General features: G+C 45.5%; 1 protein-coding gene across 1 annotated transcript in view; it reads right to left on the minus strand.

The window, feature by feature from the left end:
* The window catches only part of LOC144773303 (inosine-uridine preferring nucleoside hydrolase-like), a 130,513-nt gene that overhangs the window by 55,520 nt on the left and 47,417 nt on the right, over window positions 1–27,576 (minus strand). Inside the window, exons 3-5 of the mRNA XM_078658244.1 lie at window positions 19,666–19,845; window positions 13,944–14,055; window positions 1,997–2,133 (exon numbers count right to left, since the gene is read on the minus strand). Of these exons, the coding sequence (XP_078514370.1) occupies window positions 1,997–2,133; window positions 13,944–14,055; window positions 19,666–19,845 (429 nt within the window). The remainder of the gene's footprint in view (window positions 1–1,996; window positions 2,134–13,943; window positions 14,056–19,665; window positions 19,846–27,576) is intronic.

Raw genomic sequence — 27,576 nt, forward strand, 5'->3', positions numbered from 1 at the left:
TGACATCTTTGCGACATGGGGTGTTCCAGCCATCGGGAAGTCTGACAATGGACCACCTTTCAATGGTTAGGCCTTCAGAGATTTCTGGGAGCATTTGAAAATAAAGCATCATAAAAGACCACACCTCTCTGGCCATAAGCCCACAGACTGCTTGAGCATTTTCTAAGTATGCTAGAAAGCAGTGCAGGGTGCCACTCTTGAAAAGCTCAATTTGTAAACTGCATAGAATTCTACATTGACAGCTTATCATTCACAACTCCCCTTGACCACATGTGAAAGTCCTGCGACTTTGATGTTTGGAAGAGCAATGAATACCAAGTTATCTCAATGGATCAATAAGAGAAAGAAAGAGGCGATGACAACTCATGAGAAGGACTTGGTTAACAATCAAAAGATGAAAATGTATGCTGACAAAAGATGACATGCAAAGAACCTTGTCTTTAAGAGAGGAGATCCAGTCCTCGTACGACAAATGCAGAAAAGAAAATCTGATACTCCTTTTGATGTAGAACTTTTCTATGGGGTGTCTACTAGGGGACACATGGTGACTGCCTAGCGCCCTGGGTAGTCTATTACCTGAGACTCTTCTAATTTCAGGCACTTGGCCAATCGTTCATCGAATCTAATAGTTGAAAGAGAGACTGGGCCTGAAACATCAGCAACTGCACTGATGAAGCAGATCATGGACATTGGTGATGACACTTCCCATATTCCCAAAACAAGATCAGGCCGAACAATTAAAAAGCCAAGGAAATTGATTGAAGATGTTTGAATGTGTATGTCTATCTATAAAAATGTTTTGTAAAAATGTTAAGTTTTTTTTAACAGAGGGGATGTAGTGTCTTGCGAATTAGAAATGATGGAACCCTTTTGGCTTCAGATGGACCCCGTAGAACTGTGTTAGAGCAAAATGCACTAAAGGCTGGTTTAGAATGTTGGGTTTCAAGTTACATGCATAAGAATAAAGATACGTATTACTATGCTCCGTGTGTGGTTTAGTCCTTTGTGGGTACCCATGGGGGAGAGGACAATACAGAAGTGATAATATATTTTTAGGGATATCACATTTTTTATGGCTGCCACATTTAGGTGGTAACATGTTTTTTAAATGTATTTTTTATTTTCATAACTTATGCTTGCATTAAAAAACAGCTTAAACATGACACCAGGTAGCCAAGGCCAAACCAATTGGTGTTGCCAGTGCTTGTAGTGAATTTGGAGGAAGAATTCAAATAGTAATCATCAATCCATGGGTACTTTCACCAACAAGCATATCGACACTGGTACTGAAGCCCCCTTAATCCCTTCAGAAGCTCAGCTGTGCTCAGTTCACAAGGCATTGTACACCGCTTGATTGCAACGAGCAAACTGGTGTAATTTTCCTTTTGGATTGAGGTCTTACGAATGTGACAGTTCTACCAGTGTAATGGGATTTTTGCAGGGATACTCTGGAAAAGTAGAAGAACACCAATACCCAAGTAAGTTAGAGCTTTTTCACATAGCCTCACATGGAGCTTCCCTCACTGGAACAATACCTTCATTGTTTCCTGTCAAAGACAATTATGCTAGCATTTCGATGGTGAGATTAGGGGCGCAAAAACCTCATATTCACATGGGGTTTTGCAGAAGGGAGCCTCTGAGGGAAAAATATTTTCCTCATGGAGTTAAACAAAAGAGTTACATACGCCTATGCATATTTATGCAAACACAAATTTCCAGTTGGTGGAAGACCTACATGTGTGAATGATATCGATTAGTGTTCTTCAAACAATCTACCGTCATCATACAGTTTCTAAAATGCTCTTTGGCAATCTTTGCAAATCCCTGGAAAGCTGGATATTCGCTACTAATGTAGGACGAAACCTTCAAGAGGAAATGTCAGATTTTTTCCACCCTTGCAGTTGTGATCAGGACCTTAAAATGCAGGTAACCCAACATAGCAGTGGTAGGCTAATGCATGCACAATCAACAGTTAGATCGATATCCACGTGCTTACCTTACTCAGGGCGTGTTTATGAGCAAAGTCCATAGCAGCGATGTACGTGGGGCATGTGAATTCATTCAGTACTATCTGGGCTGCTTCCGGATCTAAACAGAAGTTAAACTCTGCACAGACAGTTTTGTTGCCTTTTCCTGTTATGGAAAAACAAAAATAATTTTGTAGTCATTAGAGCAATTCGTACATAGAATTTGTGTATACATTTTATGGGATGATCTAGACATTCATACTTTACAATACTGTGCCTTTGAGGTCTGGCTTTACAGCTCAGCTATCTACTAGTACTACTGCTTCAAATATATAAAGAGTCCACTTTGGGTCAGTCCTTTCAGACAATGCTCTGAGACTTTCGATCAACATGGCAAAGTCCCATCTAAGCTCTATGCAGAGGATTCTCTTCGTAGAGACTATCCGCCAATTCCAGTGCAGCAGCAAGGCCAGGACATTCAGGAAATGTTCCCACGGTTTCTTGTCCACTCCTGGGTCTCAGTGAGGATGGTTCTGAGGCTTCTTGGGCTCCTGGCCTCATGCATATTGCTTGTTGCATACACCAGAATCCTCATGTTGATCTTACAATAAAACCTAAGGTTTCAAGCAGAGTTTGTGGGGTCCTCTATTCTGTGCCTGGATGCACAATGTCTCTGGAGGTGGCCAGCAGAAAATATTTTTGGTAGTCATCCACCAAGTGGGTTCTTGAATGCTAGACTGGAAGAGCTAAACAGGCTTCAGCGTTTGGCCGTGAGTTGGGTCTCCCTTCAGAGGTGGTACAGGGCATTTTCAGTCTGTAAGGTATGCCCTGGCTAAATCTGTTTGCCACTGTTGAGCACATGCAATGCCAAAGCTTCTGTGCACTAGTGTTTCTTCCAATAAGGTAAATGGCAGATACATTCAGTCTGCAATGGGACTGAGGACTCCTGTACATGTTCTTGTCATACCTCTCCTGCCTTGAGTTCTGAGGAGAGTCAAAACAGACCAGGCCATCATCACCTTAATGGAACTGTACCAGGAGACTGTAGTACCCAGAGCTCCTAAGTCTGAATAGTTACCCTCCAATCTGGCTCCCACTTCAAAACGACCTTCTTTCTCAGCAAAAGGAGAGGGTTCTACACTCAGATCTCCACAATATGCAATTCCATGCATGGATATTGAGTGGCAACAGTTCACCTACAACCTGAAGTAGTAGATGTTATTCTTGCAGCCAGATGCCCATCCACAAGGTCCAGCTGCTGTGGATACTAAGAAGGGTATGTGGCAATGTGTGGGGCCAGTATTCTTGACCCTCTGCAGGAACAGTTTCTGATGTATTGTTTGTTTTGTTGTTGGCCTTGCAGTGGGTACAGATAAGGGTTACTTGTGGCCCTTTCAGCCTTTTTATGCTTGCCTGATCAGGCCTCTCTATTTAAATCTTTTTTTGTGATGCATTTTCTGAAGGGCCTACCGCATTTGTCTCCTCAAAGGTCATTTGGCATGCCGTAGTGGGACCTGAATCTAATCCTGAATGTGTTATCTGCACGCCTTTAAGTCTATGCACAATTGCTCACTATGGCTACTGACAATCAAGGTAGTCTTTCCTATCACCATTACTTCTGTACACTGCATGAGTCATCCACAGGCACTCTCTGTGCAATTTCCCGACACCACTTACTTACCAGACAAATTGGTACTTGGAACTTGGGCCTCCTTCCTGCCAAAGGTGTTATCACCCTTTCATGTCATCAATAGATTACCCTGGCACCATTTTGTTGCTCTGCCAGAGTGCAGGTTCTCTACATGACCACATGAGACCAATGTGTGGATGATGAGCTCTTTATGAGGTTCACTGGGACCAAGAAAGGCAACACGGTGCAAAAGAGAACTATTATCAAGGTGCATAGTCCACTGCATTAACGTTTGCTATGTGTTATGTTATGTTATAAAGGAATTTATTCATCGCGCACTGCTACTCGAGAGTGTCCTGGCGCGTAGGAGAAAAGTAAACATGGGAGGCAGGAGGGACTAAATGGACTGTTTAAACAGATGAGTTTTTAGCCTTTTTTTAATGTAGACAGTTCCTCGAGATGCCGGAGATCCTCAGGGAGTGCATTCCAGAGAGTGGAGGCCTTGACTGAAAAGGACATCCCCCCCAGACGAGCTCTCCGGAATCTAGGGATCACCAGCCGTCTTTGCATAGCCGAACGCAAAGGACGAGTGGGAGTGTAAAGGAAGAGCCTGGCACCAATATAGGCAGGTCCCTGACCGTGAAGTGCCTTGTGGGTCATAGTAAGTGCTTTATAATGCACTCGCTGGTCAACAGGTAACCAGTGCAGATTACTCAGCTGCTTGCGCACGCTTAGGCATCTAGGGATGTTAAATACAAGCCTAACTGCCGCGTTCTGGATAACCTGTAATTTTCCCAGACGGTATCCTGGAATGCCAAGATAGAGGGCATTGGCATAATCCAGGCGTGCCAGTATTAATGCCCTGACCACCGTCTCCCTGGCAGCGCGGGGAAGCAAGGGAAAGAATCTTCTCAGGGCTTTTAGTGTGCCAAAGCACACCCCTGACAGCTGCATAATTTGTTCATGGAAGCCTGAGTCGCCCCCAAACCAGATTCCCAGGTTTTTTGCAACACCGCAATCACCTGAGGGGCAGGGAAATCCAGGAGGCCAGAGAGACTCTCTAAAGGCAGGTGGAAAATGACCATAGAGAAGCACCTCAGACTTCTCCTCATTGCATTTCAGGCTGGCCTGGGCCATCCATGAAAAAAACGCTGATAGGCAGCGATGGGCCACCTCCATTTTCAAATCGTCCCCCTTCCAGGTAAAGAGAAGCTGGGTGTCGTCAGCATAAGCCATAATTTTGGCACCCAGCCTCTCCGCGAGACCGATCAGGGGGGTGAGGTAAACATTGAACAAAAGGGGGCTCAAGGTAGACCCTTCAGGAACACCTGTTGCTACCATGTGCTAGCTAAAAAGAAACCTTCAGAAGGGATGTGGGATCATTCTAATGGGGCCAAGGTCACTACAATTGCACTGGCATGTAGTGGCCAGTTTTGACATCTGCCATGCGGAAATGTGGACATCAGTGCACATATTCACCAAGCACTACTGCTTTGACAGTCATGTCCAAAGGGGAGCAGTTAGCTTGCTCAGTCCTGCAAGACTGTCTAACCTGAGTATCCAGCAGAAGAACAAGTTACTTACCTTCAGTAATGCTTTTTCTGGAGGGTACTCTCTCTAACCACAGATTCCTCTCTGTCCTCCCACCTGCCCATTCTGTACATCGTATTAAGGTTCCAAGTTAGATTTTGGTACTATATCGTTTGCAATTTGTTTGAAGTGCTGTGCATCCGAAGACAAGGAAGAACGATTAAGAAACTGGCAGCACAGGGGTGAAGGTTATATGTGGCTCCGCTACTTCACTTTCCGGGCAGTATGAAGTCACTGTGGAGCCTACAGGCACATGCGGAGCATTGCTGAAAAATCTCTGGATCCACTCTGGCTCGTGGGAATATCCTAAAGATAAGGAATCTGGAGTTAGAGAGATTATCCATCAGAAAAAGTATCTCCGAAGTTAAGTAACTAGTTCATCTTATTTTTCCTCCTCTTTACATCCCAGTCCACCTTTCCTCACCCTCTCCCCACTTTTGTTTCATTTCCTACATATATTTTGAGGTAATAACAAGTACAGGGCTAATCTTATTATACAGTTCAAATAGATCAGAACCACTGGAATTCTGCAAGTAGGAGAACAAATTAGTCACCCTGTTTGGCTGAATTATTTAGCAAAGAAAAGCAAATTATGCCTTCTCTTCAGAAGACTACTCAAGAATTGGCTCCTCCCACATAACCACCATACTCAAACATAAATATACAGCATATCCCTTTGTATATAAGCATTTATTTGGACTATAGATGTGTACCTACATATGTGTATTGCTTTGAATAAACGTGTATAATAATTATGTTATTAAAGATATAGATATTCGTTAGTTCTGGTTAACAAATGTACATATTACTTATAGTGGCATTATTCTATGTTTAACACGTATATAAGTGACTCCATATAAAAGTACATTCTTTATCATAACTATTTATCTACAGCTGCTTCACTATTGAAAGACAAAAGTACAGCAACACTTGAAAGTCTGAGTTTATTAAATGCAACTTTAATCTACATATATAACCTTCCTTATGCATATAAGCCTTTCATGTACTTATGTATTTTTACATGTATTATTTTGCTTCTAATTCAGCATATCCAATGCACTACCCTATATCTCACCCTATATATCTCGCAATATATCCTCTACCTCCACTCTGAATCATCTCACACCTCATACTACTACTTTTTCCAATACACTACCCTATTTCTCACCCTATACCTCTCTCAATATAGCCTCTACCTCCACTCCATCACTCATCCAAAACCCCATTCTACTACTGTGATCCCCAAAATAACCTTTCTAGACTCTCACCTATTTCTCACCCTATTTAATACATATAAGTCACTCCTAGGGTACGTCCCAAGCAGCCCACAGGGCAGGGTGAAATGTATTTAAAAAGTTGACCATGTACTTTTAAGTTTTGCATGTCCTGGTAGTTAAACAATTTGTTTTCACTACTGCAATGCCTACCGCTCCCATAGGATAACTTTTGGGGTACCTTATTACATTCCAAAAGGATAACTTAAAAATGGGAAAAGGTAAACAGTTCATGTTTGGTGTCTTTGGAATTGTAATGAAAAATCCTCCTTTATGGTAAATTCAGATTATGAAATACAAGTTTGAAAATGCCTGTTAGAATTTCCTACCTTAGCCATTTAGTGCCTGCAGCCTGTCTCTGGGTCACATGACTAGGTGTAGGTGCCAAGCCGAGGGCCAGAACCGCATTAGGTAGAGATGCCGGGTGAGAACTTCAAGTGAAGACCCCCCTCATTATCGCTCTGGTCCTGTGTGGTACGCGCAGCCCCCCGCAATTGGTGGAGTTTGGCAGCACGCTGATACACAAATACATCACATACCGTGAGGAGCAGCTACTCTGCCCTCATCTCACGAAAAGGATAGGGACTTCCCATCCTAGTAGTACTCCTCACATAGGGGGCGTTTTCAATCTGCCCTGAAGAAAGTCCGGGACCTTTAAGGCCTCTCTGGACTGAAACATGTCGGCACTAGGGTCTTAGGAGCATAATAACTCAAATAAGCCCCTTTTGTAGATTTTTATTGACCCAGACAGACCCAAGAATAAAAGGAAACCTGGGGTCTGCCTGAGGGTTTTTAATCTTTAAACCCCCACCAGTCTTTATATATATAAAGAGCTCCCAACACTGTGGTTAAGCCCACCCCGACTTTTAGGGGTCGGGGTGACCCGATGATGAAGCATGACACCATTAAGGTGTGTGAGGCTAATTAAAATAAAAAGTGCTTTTGCTTTTGCCCAAACACAAGAATGTGATTAGCACAATCTTACACTAGAGAGGAACCTCTCCTCCCTTAATGTGGGTAGTTTTCCAAAATTTTCTGACCACTGTGTGGTCATCTGGAGTATTTTTTGTGATTCATGTTTTGAAGGGAGGATATACTCCGAGTAAGATTACCTCTCTGACCCTCCAAACACTGGGACATCTCCCGGGATCCTTAAGTGTCAATAGTAGTTGCCACTTGGCCTTTGTGTATTTCCCACTAGACAGCCACACATAAAAGAGTGCTTAGGTGTGCCTAGGTGGGCCACCACCGGCAGGATGGGAATGCGGAATTAAGCACAGCTCCGTTTATGCTTGAATAGGCTTTGTCCTGCCTTCACTCAAAGGATTGCACACCCCCTGTAGATCGCCTGGAACCAGGGAAAGGGAAGCAGGAAACATCTAGAAGCTTCTCCCACTTCAAAGGAGACACCAGGTCTATGAATTAGACCGGAGGGACCAAATCTTCAGTACACTTCTAGACTTTTGGAAGACCCTGCCAGGAAGAAGGACTACTGTACTTCTGAAAGGACTGCCGCCTTGAAGGAGTTCTGCCAACTGCACTGACCTGCTGCACTTTGCCTGGGTAAGAAAGACTGGACCTGAAACCTGTACCCAGGACCACAGTAGTGAGAACAATGGCTGGTCTCTTGTATCCAGCACCTTAACTCTGTCACTGTGAGGTCTGCCATGTCAAGTGGTGCCACCCCAGTAATGTACCTTTGGAAGTGGGACTGAAGTTGCTCTGCCAGCACATTTGAAGATCCAGCAGAACTGACGCACCTTCTCTGCTGCACGCCGCAAACCCAAGCAGAACTGACGCATCGACTCTGCTGCAAGAATTCTTCGAGCGCAAGGTCTCCACATCAGCCTTTCAGCTCTCAACCTATCTGAACCACCACTACGCGATGCATCCTCGATGCAGGCCCTCGCATTGCAAAACCCTTGTCAACAGCAGCCACAACAACAATCCAAGATTTCACATTACAAGCCATGCAGGCTCTTGGGAACTCGCCGGTGAACGACGCACCCTCAATGCAGGGCTTCACGCCACAAGCTTCCCTTGATGACAGCCTCCTCGATGCCGACGGCACAACTCCCCAGAACCGACACTATGCATCTCCGACCTGGACCTTATATCGCTTCGACTGAGCTATGAATCCTCGACTTGATACTCTTGTTTAGTGGGTCTAACTCGGTTTCTGCCTCCGACCTGGGCTCTAGCCCAGTCATCCTGAACATGTGACTTTGTCCTGGTCCAGGCGACCAGATCTTCACAGTTGTCGCTTTGTGCTTTCTAGCGCTATTTTCACTGAAATCTTCAAACCTGCATATCAATGGTTCTGTTGATTGGATTTTTATTGTTTTGGTCTTGTTTTATTTATTAAACATTACTCTATTTTTCTAATTTAGTGTGGGATCCTTCTAGTGCGTGGATATGTTAGTCTGTTATTTGGATTGAGAAGGATAGTGGAGGGATAGAAGAGGGAAAGTTTTGCATTTATATAGCGCTTGCTACCCCTGATGAGGTGTTGAAGTGCTTTTTGGTGAGTAGCACGTTACTCCAGAACCAAAAAAGGATTAGTGGTGAATTAGTCTAGGGAAATATGAAATTAATTTGATTTGCGCAGTGGACAAATGGCTAAGGCAGGAAAATGCTAACTTTCTAAAGCAGCATTTTCAAACTTGTATTTCAAAATCTGAATATATCATAAAAGAGGATTTTGCATTACAATTCCAAAGACATCAAACATGAACTGTTTTCCTTTTTCCATTTTGAAGTTATCCTTTTGGAATGTAATAAGGTAACCCCAAAGGTATCCTATAAGAGAGGTAGGCCTTGCAGTAGTGAAAACAAATGTAAGAGTTTCTCACTACCAGGACATGCAAAACTTAAAAGTGCATGTGCAACTTTTTAAAATACATTGCACCTTGCCCTTTGGGCTGCTTAAGACCTATCCTAGGGGTGACTTATATGTATTAAAAAAAGAAGGTTTGGGCCTGGGAAAAATGTTTATTTTTCCCGGTCAAAACGGCAGTTTAAAGCTGCAATGACAGGCCTGTGATGTTTAAAGGGCTACGTAAGTGAGTGGCACAATCACTGATGCAGGCCCAGCACTAGCATTTAATTTACATGCCCTGTGTACAGGTAGTACCACTTTACTAGGCGCTTGCAAGTACATTAAATATGCCAATTGGGTATAAGCCAATTTAACTATGTTTAAAAGTTTTTGCTGTGTTTAAAGGAATGAGCACACACACTTTAGCACTGGTTAGCAGTGGAAAAGTGCACACAGTACTAAGACCAAAAAAACGAGATCAGAAAAATAAAAAGGAGTAAGGCAAAAAGTTTGGGGGAGGACCACCCAAAGACTGACAGGTCTAAGAGTCCATCTTAGCCACTAGAAGGCCCAGGTGCAGCATGGTTGTTTTATATCTGTTACCGTCTATGTCTAGACAGACATGCAAAAATGTCAGTTTAGGTCCAGGGGAAGCCTTCAAACCAGCTCCCCTCCCAGACAACTGAGCACCCCTTCCAAAAAGAGCATATTCTTCGTGCAGTTCCACACAGTATGGAACAAGTTCCCAAGTTGGGAAGCACACCTCAAGCAAAGTGGTGACCACACCACCACTAATGTCCACGGTCTGTTGTATGTAAAGTATGCCTGGCAGAGTTATTTCAGCTGTATGGCTCGAACTGTGATGTGATCATGCATCTCTGGCCTCCTGCCTATCATCTTCCAACAGACAGCCTAGGTTTCGCTCCCAATGCTCCTGCAACATACAAATACAGTCTGCTGAACTTATTATCAGAGACCACTAAATGATGGAAATCTTGTGGTCTGTGACTTCCCCCATCAGAACATAGGCCTCTAAGGGGCTGTACTCCGGGAGCTCTTCCAGGTCGGCAATATAGGGTGTAAGTGTGTGCCGGAGCCGTAAGTACTGGCATACATCCTCACTTGAGTTAAGCCTTAGACTACTCCTTTATGTCTATCCAGAAATTTAAAGTCATTATATGACCCCCGATTTCTGTTGCATTTGAGTGTTAATTGCTAGGGAGCATTTACTTTCTTTTATGTCAAGAGTCCAGTAGCCCATGAAATAAGCCACACAATAAACAGGTCCTTACATGTACTTGTGTTATACATCAAACACAAGTTCGTTGATAACAAGGTTCAACCTATTTTAAATCTGCGGCACTTACATGCTGAGAAATCACCATGCTGACATCTCGTTAGGGGTGTCTAGTTTGTGACAAATATGGGGTCCTTCACTCTATCCCATCAGGTAATGGAGTTGGATCGTTCCTTGGGGGAATTCTTGGCGCTACACGGACAAACACTCTAGGTACACTTAAAGTAGGGTTCGCATAGTAGAAGTACACTAGATTTCTGCCTGGTTTATATGACTGCATATATACATTGTTTAGCACTATGGTAGAACTATATATACTATTTACGCTTTTGGTGCTTGTAATCACGTTTATCTGCTTCTGTCTACTAATCATTGCAGCAGACTTATTTTATGCAAGAATAACGTTGATTCAATAAATAATATTGAAAACGTCCAACTGTGTATTCTCTGTATATTTCTCTGAGAATAAGTGAGCATGGGTGACTGAGTGAAAGGTTCTGTCTGTTCTACAGTCCCTGAGTGGACAGGGTTGTCATGTTCAGTGGTTGCCAGAAACCATTCGCTCCCTGGTAGGTTAGGGGGGATTACAGTTGCACTGTGAGCTAGTTGGTCTATAGGCCAACATATCCTGCAGGGGTGTCCGAAATCAGTCTGGACACCAAGCCCTTAATTTATGTTGTCCGAACAATGCGCAGGTCCTACGGATTGGTAGGAACTACACAAAATGGCTCAGTAGAGCATCACAGATGCTGCATACATCATTAGGTGCCTCTTTTCTTTCCTTGTAGGAAGCAGTTGCCTTAGGCGCCCACCTCCAGTTTAGAGTTGCCTGACTTCCGATATTGGGTGCCATCTTGGAGAGGGTTAGTTCCTCCAATATTTTAATATTCTTTTATGGTTTTAGAACATTCTAAACTTTGTTGTCAGTTTTTCTGCTTTCCCACTACTTTCCCCTCGCATGGGAGCCTCCGTTGGGATTGCAGGGTAGCTGGGACCCAGGTTTGGTACACTTAATTGTGCCATCTGTTTTTAGGACCATCGTGCTCTGGTGCGGTTGGAGGTAGCCACGCCCCTCCTCAGTCGAGGGCTACTTCAAGAACAGCATGGCATGTCCGATCCTCTGGCTGGCCAAAGCCAAGCCGTCTGTGCCTGGATTGCGGTGAGGTCCGGAAACTCTGCCCTTTTTTACCCAGGGAAAGAGAACAGAATTACCTTAACAGGTAAGAAACTTTGTTCCCTTAACAATATCAAACAGGGCTGCACGCTGGCTGACCCTACTCATTTGCCTTTAGGGCTTAACACTCCATGCAAAAATTGTGGCTATCATATCCCTCATACTAAGACATTGCTAAATGCCCAAACCTCCTACCAGGATAGAAGCCCCCCCCCCAAAAGACCATTGTAAAAGTTCTCTGTGCACTTATCAAGGCCCGATCAGTCATGAAACATGCCCATGAAATTCCTAGTGAGCCACCTGTTTCACATAATATTTGTCACAGAAACATGGGCAAATAGTTCTTCTAGCCCTGACCTTCTAAACGCAACGCCTCAAGGGCACTCTATAGCCAGACTAACTAGACCTGTAAAAAGAGGAGGGCGGCTAAGGGACATTATAAAAACTGCTTTAAGAGCAAATTGACCCTATGCCCAACCTGGAGTGTGAAGCAGTCTTGTATTGATTGGAACTCACTAATAACTACTCCTTCAGAGGATTACTTATTTAACACTCTCCAGGCCTAAGAAGTAATTTCCTCCAATCCATAAGGACTGGGTGGCGAAGAGATACCTAGTATGGGGCAATTGGTAAGCCTCCAGGGTAATCCGTATCAGTACTCTAGTAATCCTTTGTGAAGTGAAGAGACGGCATGTGTCCGGCGACCTCAGTCAATGTCTGCCTTTATCTGGACTGAGGACTTAGGGGCACTGACCCTATACCATAGGCCTCAACTGTGGACTATATATCCTTCCACAGGAACCCCTTGTGACTTTATTCATTGCTGGTACCCACATACGGATTCGTGAATCTGGCTACCATATATTGCCCTGAAGAAGCCCTTGTGAAGGGTGAAACCCGTTGGATGTTCTCCACATGTACAAAAAGGACTTTTGAAAAATAAAAGACTTGCAATCAACATCTGACAACTATACTTAATGTTATGTACACTATAATCTATTGATTTTGTGTGTTGCCTCTCAACACCTTTTTCTGATTATAACACTCACTGTTGGGTTTGCTACCAAAAATACATCGATTGGGTCAATCTTCTGCCTTCCGCCTTACAGACTTCTAAATTTACCCACAGGAAGAGGGCATTACATAAGTAATCACACTTAGCCAGTGCTTGTTTGTAAAAGAATATATGCAGGGTCCAAAGTTTTGCTTAGAAGGCCGAGGCCGGGGCTATCAAATGCCACTTTTGTCTAATACCAAGGCTATGTAGTCTTGATTCCACCTTGTACCTCTTTCAACCACCAACAGATACTCCCTGTTCCTTTAGCTCACTCTTGCAGGTTTTTTGTAATCTCTGCTTTCTCTATTTGACATTCCGTTTTCCTCTTCCTCCTTACTTCTCCATTTTGTGTTTTTCTCTCTTTTGCTCCTGGTCAAAGTCTAATGAGGAAAAATAATTACGAGTCCTCAAAAATGAATGCTGGTGGCCCCACCTGCAATCACTGTCTAAAATTAAACACTGCAATCAGCATGCAAAATTGGTTGCTAAACTGATTTAATCCATCGTCATAATGCAACAGAAACAAACCAACACACTGCTCAAGTTTTTTAGGATTCGCCTGCACAGCGCTTGCGCTGTGCTTGAGAAATCTATTGTTTTAATATAAACTTAAAAGGGACATACATCCAGCCTCCTCTCTTTACAGGCTTCTCATTGGTTTCTGTGCATGCTACTTATTTTTCCTCCATTTATTATTGGTTGTAGCACACATTTCTGCTTTGACCAATGCTTGTTACTCGTCTGCTTCTCTTATCAGGTCTACGTAGCCAAAATACTGTTTACATCCGCTTTGCTGGAACTATTTGTTTATAAAGTTTTGCCTGTTTATGCTTTTTACTCTTGCAGCATATTCATATATTAAATTATCAGAGAGATTAGGTGATTTGCATAGAATCACAGGATGTTGAGTCACCGAGACTTGAACCGGGATCCCCATCTATCGAGTCAGTAGTTCTCCACATCATCTCCACTCCTGTGTTATTTGTCAGGGAGCTCTTTCCTTCTCCCAAATGATGATTGATAAAAACAGCACTTTATTCATCACATAGGTAAAATTGATGCATTACCAATGCTTGTTCTCACTGCAATATTGTGCCGCTTTGACTGACAGTAGTGATAGATGCCCAGCCAGTTACCTTCCAAATTTCCTCCCATTATGTACAAATTCTTTAACTTCTTGGGTAGGTCCCGATCCAATTTCACTGCCAAAGCCAGGTTAGTTAGTGGTGCTGTTGCTACCAATGAAATCTTAGGAAAAGCAGATGCAACACAGTTAGTGTACATACATGCATACACGTAAAATGAAATTAGGGTCCAGTTTTACAGCCAAATCCAGGCTAGTGTCTCAATAGCTACTCAAGAAAATATAGGTAACAGTGCATAACCATAAACGTAAAATTAAGCCCATAGCACATCCTTGGTATGTCAGCCATTTTAAGACACCCAACATATCAAACAATAGTATATTGGTACTATTTAACTCTTGTATTGGACACCATTTTGGGTGTTAGCATAGTGTGAAATCTACAGCGGACAACTTCAAAGCTCTAGCTGAAAGACAAGAGTTAGGGTGCACATGCATATAAATACACAAAACTGTGACATGCAAAAATAATAAACACAGAGGGCGCAGAGGAAGCATAAACTGCATTCCAGTGTATGTTAAATTATCCATGTGGACCTGGTGTTGATCAGGTCAGAGGTCGAAGCAAGAAGCAAGCATGGCTGATTGAGTACCTATGTTGGACACCAGAACATTGCTGGGAGAGAATGATAGGGTTTTGTGCCTTATATCCTTGTGTACCAGTTGATGTATTTTGAGTCTGACCGTCTGCCTTATACTCAATGAATGTGATGATTTTAGTGTAAGGTAATAATAATAATAATCCACATTTGTATAGCGCACAATCACCCGTAAGGGTCTCTAGGCGCTGGGGGCCGTCGGGAAGATTAAGCAAGCTATTGCCCAGAGTCACATGGTGCTGGGCTAACCTGCCGCCGGAGCTGGGGATCGAACCCTGAACCCCAGATTCCAGCGTCAGTCGCCCTGGCCGCGGCGCCACACCTCTCCCTCGTATATATATGGTCTCCATGTACTAAACTCAAAAGGATTCTGGGTGGCTTGTAATTTGAGTTACCGATTCGCCTAGGAATTCATCACATCGATCACTGTTGCATCTATAGTAGTCACCAAAGTCAGACATTGCTGTGCAGCATTCCTTGAGTTAGACAAAAGTATGGATACATGTTCTTATGTGTGTGGGACAAGACAGAACCAAATTGCACTTACAAATTATTGGGATTTTCTGAATTGGTGGGAATCTAAACAATATGCTTGTTTCACAAATGTGAGATTTTTTAAAATCTCTTAAACGGTGTAGTGTCGCAACTGTTTTTGTGAGTGCAGTCCTGAATAGTAACATGCATGTCTTAGTCGCAACCAGTTTTATTTACAAATTGGTTGATTGTCAAACTGCTGTCAGATTTACTAGGGCTGAACTACAATCTCATTTTCAATACTGTGCCAAATGCGTGCTTTGTAGTTCAACCATTTCCTTATAAATCAAAAAAGGTGAAAGTCAACGATTTGAACAGTAAATATGAAAGAAAAATAACATATAGGAACACTCAGACCCTCATTAGGTTTGCTGTGTTAAAACTACAAGGGTAATTCTGCACCTGGAATTACTGTCACCACCGGGTAAGGTCATTCCAGGAAGCAGAATGACCACACTCATACAGAATAATAGTGGAAAGCTGTGTTTATGAATCATATATCAGTGGCAATTCCTCAGTTTCTCTCCCTTTTCCTCAGACCTTTTACCAGGTTTTTCCTGGGGTAATGTCTTTGATGGAAAAGCCTGATGGTACAGTTTTCCTTTTAAAATTGTATTTTTGATTCAGATAAAAACTATTACTTTTTCCCAAAATCAGAACTACAACTGAAACCTTAACAAAAGCTGTAGGGTTTTACTAATAATAATGTTGATCGAATCAATCTTAGAGATGTTGTAGTACATTTAGAGCTTTGGATAAGGCTATTATCAATTTAGTTTTAGTTTTCAAGAAAAATGATTCAGGGCCTGATTTAGAGTTTGGCAGACACAGGACTCCATTACAAACTCAACAGAGTACCCTGCTCGTCAAACTGTTGGTTCCTGCTTCTCATTTAGAGGTGGGCCAACCGAAAGCTTTCCTTCGACGGAGCCCCCAAAGGCTCTTTCACCGGAAAACTTCCTCCAACAGCCCAATGGAGTAGGGGTGAATGTAGGAAGGGCATTACACTTATCACCATTTTTTTTCCTCAAAATGTCTTTATTCACATTTTGCAAATGTTACGGCATATACAAATGCAGAAAATGAAACCATCAGGATATGGCCTGACACAGAACAAAGAATAATCAAACAAAACTGCAGCATAGTAATGTCTTGTCCCCTACAAATGTGAACAGCTTCTCAGTAGCAAACAATAAGCTGACCTGAATGGGCCGGGATCAGGGTAAGAGTCGGGGGTCCACGTGGGTGGGCGGCGTCCCCCCACTTCTTTCATAGAGTAGATGCCGTCCACCCTGCCAAGAAGTTGGGCCCCACTAAAAAGATGCTGAATTCGTCCCGGTATAATTTCCAAACACCGGCACACATTCAGCAGTGCCTGCATATTGTCTGCTTTCGATCACAACAACGTGCAGGCAGGGACGGGCCCTCTTATTTCTGACTCCTGTTGGGATACTCGACCATAACAAAGGCCGAGTCTCAGGGGTTATCAGGCCTCATTTTGTTGGAGTTTCCTGGCTGGCAGCAGTCAGGAGCCTCACACCTGATGCAAATGCAGCAGAGGGAAAACAAAGGTTTGCACCTTGTTAGCACTTCACACACACTTAGGAGAGGCAGCTGTTCACTTTGTTCAGTCTCTGTTTATGAGGCTTGCATGCACTGTTAGAATGTCAGATCTGTTGATCTTTCCCAGTATTTGCACAAAATAAATTGCATTTATATACACTTGTTACCCTTGAGGAGGCGTTGTAATAATTGAAATATCACAATTTCTTTTAAAGCACTATAGCTATAGAAAGCTTAATGCTGACAAAAGGTAACATTGTTTTATATGTAGCGTACAAAAGTGTGAATCTTCTGCCTAAATCAGGAGGGTTTGCAAGTATACTTGAAATGTGCTCAAATGTACTCATGTTACACCTCCTAAACATATATGTGAGGGCTTAAGATCTATTATCACTCCTTGTGATGCCAGTTCATGTGATGTCACGTGCTGTGATGTCACGTGCTGTGATGTCACGTGCTGTGATGTCACGTGCCGTGATGTCACATGCTGCGATGCCACTTGCTTACTGATTAACTAGGTTAGTACCCCCGCTTCTTTTTTAGGACTTGTGCCCTGGCCGGGATGACTCATCTGAACCACATCCAATTTGCAGGGTGGGGGCCGCAAGTATCCTTTTTGATATTAGAGTGTCAAATCAAGCTTGACAGGTCCGCTGGGTTGACATATAATACATTGAGGTGTACTTAAAAGGCAGAGAACAGGATGGCAAGACAATTCTTGTGTATCCACTATTTGGTTGCTGATAAACCCAGCTTTGCCCTACCAGACTTCTGTCTTTGCGTTTTACATACAACACTAGGGCGCACATGAAAGAAGGAAAACAGGGTGCCAAAACAATGCTTTTGTATCCATTGCCTGGTTGCTGGAACACCCTACTTTTGTTCTACCAGACTTCTGTCTTTCGCTTTATTGTGGGTACAGTGGCAGTCTCAAACTGTATTTTAGTATTATATGTGAGAGGTCACTATGATTACCATAGTACACTGCTCATACCCACCTTGAGCCCTCAGAGCTCAAGTTCAGTGTGGCTGAAGGATTTCCCCATTTTGAAAATGCTCAATGTTGGTAAGGTTGATCCTGAGAACTTCTACACCATTGGCTAGGGTGGGCCCAGGAGTCATTTTGTCCCACTAGCTTGAGCTAGAAATATATGTGGAACCTCCAGGCACCCACTTTAGACTACCCCTGGAAGAGAGGAAGATCACAAGAGGAGTGAACCTGCTGTCAGCAACCTGAGAAAAGCCACTGAAGGACTGGACAAGCTCTCTTTTGTACCCATTTTTAAGAGAAAACAATGGTTTCTGGTGGCCTAAAAAGGTCCTTGTGTAGTAAGGTATAGTTTATGTTATTTGAATCAATCCTGGGAGAGAGGCTTTTCTGTAGGGTAACATATAAAGAGATACTTTATTGAACTGAACGACAGGACAGCGAGGCAGACACATCCGAACCGCAGACCGCGGTGATCGACTCCCGCAGGGACGATGTATAAGTAACTGATCTAGACTAAATAAACTGAAATCTGCACCTTCTGCCTTGCATGATACAACACCATAATACTAATGATTATGACCGCCAACCTTAACCGCTAGACTAAAGAAAATAATTTACAATTTTCTGACGATACTAGATACCAATCAACCGACTGAGCAATCAAATTACCAATTGTTTAATTTGTTTAACTGGATGGAAATTCATTCTGCCATCTCTCTAAATAAGCTCACCATGTCCTGATGATGATATAAAATTACCTAGATCGAAACGCCGTCGACCCAACCAAGGAAATTCCCCCGCCTTAATGTATATATTTTTGTGGAATACGTCCTTGTTTGTGTGACATTTGTATATAGCTTTATTGTAATTTTTCACTCAGTCACCCTATGCACTTTGTCACCAGTGTGAGCACCTGAAAAATATGTCTTTAAATAAAATAAAGTATCTCTTTATATGTTACCCTACAGAAAAGCCTCTCTCCCAGGATTGATTCAAATAACATAAACTATACCTTACTACACAAGGACCTTTTTAGGCCACCAGAAACCATTGTTTTCTCTTAAAAATACTTCAACCCCGGGTTTTATTTTTTGGGGTACCCTTGTTTTCCAAAACCTCCTTTGTACCCAGGCAAAGAAATGGACTCCAAGGGTCATAAGGCTGACCTCCTGTTCAAGCTACAGAGATACAACAAGCTACAAGAGGCATTTCCTGCAATGGCCCAGCTGACCAGTGGCACCTGGAAATGAACTGGACCATGCTATTGGCCTCTACCCGACACCCTGTCAGTCTCTAAGAGCCTCCCCTGAGTCACGAGGGGCTTTAGAAGTGTACTCCTGTGATTGTTTGAGACTTAAAGGACTAAAGTCAGAAGGCAATCCTTCGACCAGAACAAACCTGGTAGTTTGACCCATCCTCTTTCGTGGTCAGCGTCAAATTGTGCATTGGTCCCTGTCTACTGTTACCATTGCCTTTCATTGGCCCTTTATACTTTTATGGGCTATTCCTACTTAAAACTTTAGAAATTCATAGCCATGGTTCACCTTATTGGATTTTTGTCATTTTGGTGTCTTTTATTTATTACAATTCTCTTTATTTTTCTAATTTGGTGTGAAATGTTTATTGTATTTCTTTTCAAATGTATTACTGTCTTGATACTGCATAGATTCATGTAGCAACTTTTGAACTATGTAGCAATCCTGGTCCTGCTGTATATATAACTTATTTAAATATTGTTCTCTCAATCTCAATGTAAAACCAAACACGCTAACAAAGTTACAATATAACGCTCCCTTATACAATTGGTCCAGGTGAGCTATATAATAAAATAATTACAACCGCAACAATAATAATAATAATAAATCCATGCTATTCTATGACGTTGAGTTACCCCTCAAGTGTATTTGGTGGAGGCTAATGGCCATGGAATTTTACATTGATGATCTCTTTGCTTGACTGACTGACATGGTTTAAATACGTCAATTCTACCACACCGGCATTACTGAAATATTTACTTTTGTCCTTACCTCTCCAACATGTTCATTAATAATTCTGATAATAGCATTTACAGCATGCTCTTTCTGTGCGTGTTCCAGTCGAACATTGGCAGTTTCGCCAGCATCTCCCAAACCATCACTTCCAAAGTGAGCAAACGTAGGGTTAACTTCCCCAAGAAGGGAGTTTGAGGCACCAGGGAACACTGGAATCTGTAGGGAGAAATTCAGGGTGTATATTAGATGAGCAATGCATGGTCCCCTTGCCCAGTATCTGCATTTAATAGGAACTATAAGGGAAAGAAATATAAAAGATGTATTCCATGATGTCCTTCAGAGCAAAGGCAAATACATTAAAGCATAAAACGTTTTGTAAAAGATAAACACTTATTTACCTTTAGACCATATGACAAACTTTAAACTGCCCAGTCTGGTATAACTTAATTATTTGTTAAACCTGATTATGTGCATTTTTTTAAAAATGTATTTTTATTGAAAATTCAGGGCGTAAAGACATTCAACGGTTTGATATCATTATGCTGATACAACAGACGTCAGTTATACCATTTTGCAATCAGGGGTAGTAAGATATGCATGGGAGGGCCGATAGCCAATTGTCAGCCAACAGTGTTCAACAGAAACCTGATTATGTGCATATTCTATTTTTATTCTAAGGTGGTGTAACATGACTACCCTACTCAAAATGCCAAGTGAACAAGTCAGTTAATACATTTGTATTTAGTTAGCCTTCTGCAAACAGATGAACAGGCAATTAAGATTCCAATGAGTATTGGACATATAGGGAAAATGTTAATAAGTCCAGCAGTTTGTGTAGTAAACAGTTTTTTTCATGCAAGGAACGAGAACGGTTATTTCAGGCTCCTTTCTTTAAAAAAATGAGAAACTGCACTTGAGAAGCCTTCAAACAAGCATTGAAAATGCAACAGGTCCCGCCTTTGGTTAAGTTAAAGCCATTTGCATTGCTAATGGTATTGTATAGCAAAGCAAAGCGAATGGCTTTAACTTAATAAAAGGCGAGACCTATTGCATTTTTAATGCTTTTTCTTCATTATTATACATAAGACCTTGAAATACATGGCGTCAGGATGTGCGCGTTTAGAAAACCGTCTCCTTTGGTTGATTTAATAAACTATAATGTTGTTCATGTATAATAGGAACCCAGGCCACCCAAAGAGTGACCATAACAACTAACATGCCTCTTTTGTTCACTATTGTCATTGTTATCAGGGTAGGGGAAATAAATAATGTTTTCAAATTCATGTTTGAAACCTATCACTTTTGAATAAATGCTTGTGAAGGCAATGATAGAATCAGTTGGACTAAGGTGAAAAGATTCTGCATGTTAATTGAATACACTTTTTGAATTTTGAAGAGACTCATTTTTACGCTTTTGCTACAAGAGGTGTTAAAAAAACGGTGTTTCCAAAGTAAAGCAGTGCATGACTCCCGGAGTTAAATACTTTCTTTAACACCAATTAACCTTTAAATAAATGCTTGCATATTTCTTGAACATCTTTTTTATTGTTAGTGCCGAGTGGAGTAAACAGCAGCCCAGTGCTCCTGTTGACCAGGGGGCAGCCCCAGGCTGTACTTTGAGTATCAGTGCCCCAGAGCTTTCAAAGATCATGCTAGCACCCTGATATAGGTGGTACCTAAAATAGACGTGTGCACGTGTTGTGTTCTAATAATTATGCTTTTATTATTGATCTTTAGCGATCACCCTTAGTATGTCGTCAGAGTTCAGATAATGTGACATAACCTCCTGGGAACATTGAAGGTCAAAGGTCATACACTCTCACTACCTGTGATGTCATTAAGGTTGAAGGCATTTTTTTTATTTTTTTTTATTTTTATTTAAATTTGTTTTTATTGTTGCAGTAAAGTATTTCAGTACAGAAGAAGCAGACCGCCGGCGTGGCTTCAACATTCAGCCACGTACAGCTATGTGTGCAACGTTTTTCTTGCTATATAAAACTGGTATACATAAACATGACTTCGGTGAATCAGTGCATTACAATCATGTAAAGGCTCCTGTAGGCTGAAAGGTAACGGGACGGTATCGCCATAGGGGCGATGAATAAGAACAGATGGGTACTTTCATGCCGTTACAGCGCCGGATCTAGATCTGTACTGTGCACACAGCAGTGTTACCAGTGACCAGGGGGGTAACGAAACTGTGGGAGGGAAGCATGTAGGCGCTAGCAGGGTCTGAGTCGGGAGATAATGGCGGCGGGTGTCATGGGAGGGGGGGGGGGGGGGGAAAGAAACCCATGGATGGCCGGACCTGCGAGAGGTCGCTTAGGATATAGGGGGTTATTGGGGTCCGATTCTGGGGTGGCTCACTTCCGGTGAAGGCTACTGGTCTTCTCGGGTGGGGGGAGGGGAAGGGTCAGGCGGGTCTCCAGCCTGCGTGGACTGGCGGAAGCTGTGGAGGAGCATGGCCCATTCCATGGAGATGGGAAGCTTGCGCGCGCCTTTGGCTTCTTCTTCCCTTAAAGCGTCTTCCTCCGCTGCCGCCCATTTGTTAACTGCCCCCTGCCAGTGTGCTATGGGGGGACCCTCTGGGGAGCGCCAGCGCATGGTTATACATCTATTGGCTAGTAGGAGCGCTAAGGACACGAAGCGCCTATGCACCGGCTTACGTTTAGAGATGTGGAGGATGCCTAATGCACTGGATTCCCAGGTGGCTAGTGTAGTGAGACCCGTGAGTTCCAGCAGTGTGTTGTGTACCTCCTGCCAGAAAGATTGGAGATTGGGACAGTCCCAAAACATGTGACGGAAGTTCGCAGCTGGGGAACAGCATCTGGGGCACAGGAATGGCGTGGAGGGGTAGTATTTCTGTAATCGCGCTGGGGTGAGATATGCCCTGTGTAATATATAATATTGAATATTTTTGAAGCGGGCATTTCTAGAAACACGCTTAGGGGCCTCAAGAGCTTTAGTCCACTCCGAGTCGTGTAGATCACGACCTATGTCCTCCTCCCAAGTGGCTCGCAGGGTCGTCAGGGGGGTGAATGAGAGTTCCCGGATGGATTTGTATAGCCATGTGACCAGGTGGCGACCCACCCCCATATGTAGGATAGTATGTATTACTGGATGCGTGTCTGGCTCGCCATTTTGGAGATTGAAATGGGGTCGGTATCCATCGAGCAGTTGCCTATACCTGAGGAACTGGCCTGGGGGAAGCCCGTATTCAGCGACCAGGCGGTCCAGCGGTTTCAGTTGACCCTCCTCGAGGAGTGATCCTAGATCTGTGATGCCACAGCGTGACCAGTCGGCGAGTAGTGGGGCCGCAAAGTAGGAATCCTGCTTGGGGCCGCCTATCAGGGGCAGCAGCGGGGAGTATGGGGGTCTAGCGGGAGATAGCCGGTGAATCCGTAGCATACATCGGCGCGCTACCGTCACCTGGAGGGGGTAAGTGCGCCGCGGTTTGGTGCCCGGGAGGAGCAGACGGGTGAGTTCCGGAGTCACGATTCTACCGGTAGGGGTAACCGTCTCCTGAGGGTAGCGGTCCGCCGTCCAGTAGGACAGCCACTGGAGCTGTGCTGCGAGGAAATATGCCTCGAAGGATGGAGCTCCGAGTCCCCCCTGTGTGGTGGGGAGTTGAAGTGTTTTCAGGGCGACTCTGTGGCGGCCTGCTCCCCAGATGAGAGTTCCTAAGAGGGAATCAACGTCGCGGAAGAAGGATCTGGGTGGTATCACCGGCAGGTTTGTGAACTGATAGAGGAGCCGGGGGAGCATCACCATTTTAGCAAGGGCTATCCGTCCAATCGGGGCCAGTGGCAACTTATTCCAGAAGGCGATCGTCGGGCGCAGATTCTCGAGCACCTTGCGGTGATTGCCCTCAAAGATGTCCGCCGGAGAATGGTATAAGCGGACGCCGAGGTATCGGGGAGCCTCCGTGGACCATGAAAGCCTATGCGGTCCAAGGTCTATGTCTCGGGGGGGTAGGTCCGGGTGTAGGGGGTAAACCGTGGACTTGTCCCAGTTGACCTGTAGACCCGAGGCAGTTGCAAAGTCCGCCAATGTGGCCCCTATGGGGGTTAGGTCCATTTCAATGTCTCGGACAAATATGAGGAGATCATCCGCGTACATGGACACACAGTGGGTCCCGTCTGCGAGCGGCACTCCCCAGTCCATCCCCCCTTGACGCAGTCGAACCGCCAGCGGCTCGACTGCTAGCGCGAACAGGAGGGGCGATAGGGGGCAACCTTGTCTTGTGCCTCGTCGGACTGCAAACGCCGGCGAGATACGTTTCCCGATACGAACTCGAGTAGTGAGGTCGGTGTATAGGAGGCGGGTGTATGCCAGGAGCGTCGGGCCGAGATTAAGGCGCCGCAGGACCGAAAATAGGTAGGGCCAGGTGAGGGTGTCAAACGCCTTCTCTAGGTCCATAATGAGGCAGGCAGCGCGGGGAAATCTGTCGCGTACCTGATCTTGGATATGGAAGACCCGGCGGAGGTTCTGGGAGGTATTCCTCCCGGGAACGAAGCCGCATTGGTCGGGGTGGACCAGCGGGCGTATGACCTGTGCATAACGATCAGCTAGGATCTTCCCCAGGATCTTACAGTCAGCCGACAGGAGTGTGATAGGTCGGTATGACCCCATGTGCAGTGGATCCCTGTGGGGCTTAGGAAAGGTGACAATCACGGATTCCCGTAGCGACTGGGGTAGTTTCCCCGAGTGGAGTGACGCCCCGAACACCCGTGATAGACGGGGAACCACCAGGGAAGAGAATGTTGCGTAGTATTCTAGTGGGAAGCCGTCCAATCCTGGTGCTTTATTTCGGGACATGGCGCGTATCGCTTGGGTTATGTCCGAGGGGATTATCCTGGAATCTAGTGTGCGCTTGTCGGAATCCGATATCGTGGGCAGCGTCAGGGGGTCCAGAAACTGATCTACGGTAAACGCGGTACAGCATGTCGGGGCATCGTATACTCGTGCATAATGGCTTTGGAATGCTAGGAGAATCTCCGCTTGCGATTGCACCAGTACACCCTCCGGGTTGAGAATGTCCGTGATCGGCTTGTTTTCGGTGTCTTGTTTCGCCATCCAGGCCAGAAGAGCCCCGGTTTTGTCTCTGTCTTTGTGCACCCGAGAGGCGTATGCCCTGAAGTTATACTTACGGAGGTCAGCGCAGGCAGTTTGGTATTCCGTTTTGGCCTCTGCCGTGAGCACGGCGTGTTCCTCTGAGTCATCAGGCCGTTTAGTGAGAGCAGCTAGAGTTTGTTCCGTCTGTAAAAGCGACCGTTCTAAGGTGCGGCGGACCCCCACTATCTGTTTGATGCATTCTCCCCTCGCTACCACTTTATATGCGTCCCACTCCACTAGTACCGATGACGCTGTGTTCTCGTTGTGCATAAAGTAGTCGCCTATGCTGGTTTTGTGCGCGTCCCTGAAGACCGGGTCTGTTAGGCAGTCTCTGGGGAGGCGCCAGGTGGGGACCGGTGGATGCGGGGGGCGCCAGGTAAGCCGCAGTATGTGGGCATCATGATCCGAGAGGATCCGTCCCAGATAATCTGTAGACGTAACCTTAGGGAGGATCGGAGCAGAGCAGAGGAAACGGTCCAGGCGGACCCGAAGATTGTGTGGAATCGAGTGGAAGGAGTAAATGCGAGCCAGTGGGTGTAGGTGTCGCCATACATCAGTGAGCGCCCAGTGTGTGGTCCATGCCCTGAAGAGGGCCGCCTGCCGAGGGGCCGGGGAGTGCGTGGGGGGAGGGTGTGAACGGTCCAGTGAGGGGTCTAGTGTGCAGTTAAAGTCGCCTCCCAGTATCCACGGGATAGTGGTGAACTGGGCTAGGACGCCCGTAAGGTGATCCCAGAACCGGTCCTGATCTGTATTAGGGGCGTATATGCTGCCCAGTAGTACCCCTTGCCCATCCAGAATTCCCTCCAGAAGCGCGTATCTGCCCTCCCTATCTACTACTCGTCGGAGCGCCCGGAAGGGAGTACCAGGCCTCACCCAGATTAACGCGCCGCGTGCGAACGCTGAATATTGTGTGGCGCAGATGGTCCCTCGCCATTTGGCTTGTAGGCGAATGAGTTCAGTAGCGTTAATGTGCGTCTCTTGTAAGAACGCTATGTTGGCCGACATGCGCCGTATGTAGGAGTATACAGAATAGCGCTTGCTGGGTGTGTGTAGACCCCGTACATTTAGTGTAAGGATACTAATGTCAGAGTGGGGGACAGCCATTGCTAGGGTGACTTGGTTGGGGGAGGGGCCCCTCCACAGTTCCCGCGTGTCGCCTATGTGTGTGTGTCGTGTATGCTCCTGCGCGCCAAGCTTCCTTAAACGTGGGGGGGGAACTGGGGATGTGAACAGGAACTAAAACTTCGGGTGGGTAACTGTCCCAATACTGAGGATACGTCACTGGGGGTGGCATATCCAAACTAGTGTCCCACTAGGGGAGAAAGTCAACAGTAGTTTGCGGGGGTGGCAGCATGTGTCTTCGCTGGGCCTGTGCGCGGTTCGGGCTCTAGTAGGAGAAATATCTATCGCTTGCTGGCGCGTACAATTATCTAGTAGGTCAGTCTAGGCTTCTAGACGTCGCGCATCATCACAGGCAATCAAGAAAAGGATATGTCAGGTGTCAGTTCAGTTGTTCACGAGGAAGTGACAGGTTGGCTGATGAGGGCAGCGTCCAGAGGCCGTGCCACAGCAAGGGGGGAGGAGATCGGGCCAAATCCCGACATGGTTCCATCGCTGTCTCGATCTTTCTCCGGGGTGAATAGGTGTGGCTGACCTTCCAAGTCCGAAGCAGGGGGTGACGAATGCAGTTCAGTGACCGCCCGCAGGGCGTCTCGTCGTTCCTGCATGATTTGGGTGAGATCGGGCGAGCCCGCCGGGGAGGACGCCTGGCTCTTGGGGTGGCCAGATCGCTCATGGTTAGCGCCACGTCTCCTGGGCCGTCTGGAGTCATTATTGTGTGCCTTCCGGGGTCCGGGCTTAGGGAGCAGTGGGCAGTGAAATTCGGTCCAGTCCTGTGCGTCTGCCACCGTGTCGAAGAAGAGGGCTTTCCCCTTGTGGATCACCTTGAGGCGGGCAGGGAACAGCAGGGAATATTGAAGTTCGTTTGCGCGGAGGCGCCTCTTGACTTCTAGAAACGTGGATCGACGTTGTTGAATCTCCCTGGCATAGTCTGGGAACACCATAACGTGTTGGTCCTCCACCTGCAGGGGGCCCGCCGTCCGGGCCGCACGAAGCACCGCATCTCGGTCCCGGAAGTGCAGAAATTTGGCCAACATAGGCCGCGGGGGAAGACCAGGTTTGGGTGCCCGGGCCGGGACCCTGTGTGCCCTCTCGATGGAGAAGTACGGCGACCGGTCACAGTCCGGGGTGAATGATTTAGTCCAGGATTCCATGTAGGTCAGAGGGTCTGAGTTTTCTATCCCTTCCGGCAGGCCCAGGACGCGAATGTTGCAGCGTCTCGAGCGTCCTTCCAAATCCACTGTGCGTTCCTCCAGGGTCGCCACGCGGCGTAGGATCTCCTGCATATCTGCTGCCTGCGATTGCACTGTTGGTTGCAATTCAGTCACGATCCGCTCACCCTCCTTCACTCTGTCCGCCAGTTTACGGTGTTCATCCCGGATCAGGCTAATGTCTGTTGCCAGGGTGCCTAATCTCTCCTCCATCGATAGGCGAGACATTTCTATTGCTGCCAGCACCTGGTCCAGCTTTGTTGATAGCGTAGGGTCGGTTTGCGACGTATTGGATTGTGTCCACGCCCTCGTCTGGGGCATCTTCTCGACAGCCGTTTCTGGGACTGCCGTCCCCTGGATGTTCCTCGGTTTCCCCATGGGTGCTGCTGAGGGGAGGAGGGGGGGGGGTTTTCCCCTCGGGCGTCTCGAGTCCTGCGGGTGGTAGGTCGTCGCCACGTGGTATCGGTGGATGAGTGGGTCACCACTCCGGTTCCTCCGGATC

Source organism: Lissotriton helveticus, chromosome 8 (assembly GCF_964261635.1).
Source record: "Lissotriton helveticus chromosome 8, aLisHel1.1, whole genome shotgun sequence".
Taxonomy (NCBI): domain Eukaryota; kingdom Metazoa; phylum Chordata; class Amphibia; order Caudata; family Salamandridae; genus Lissotriton; species Lissotriton helveticus.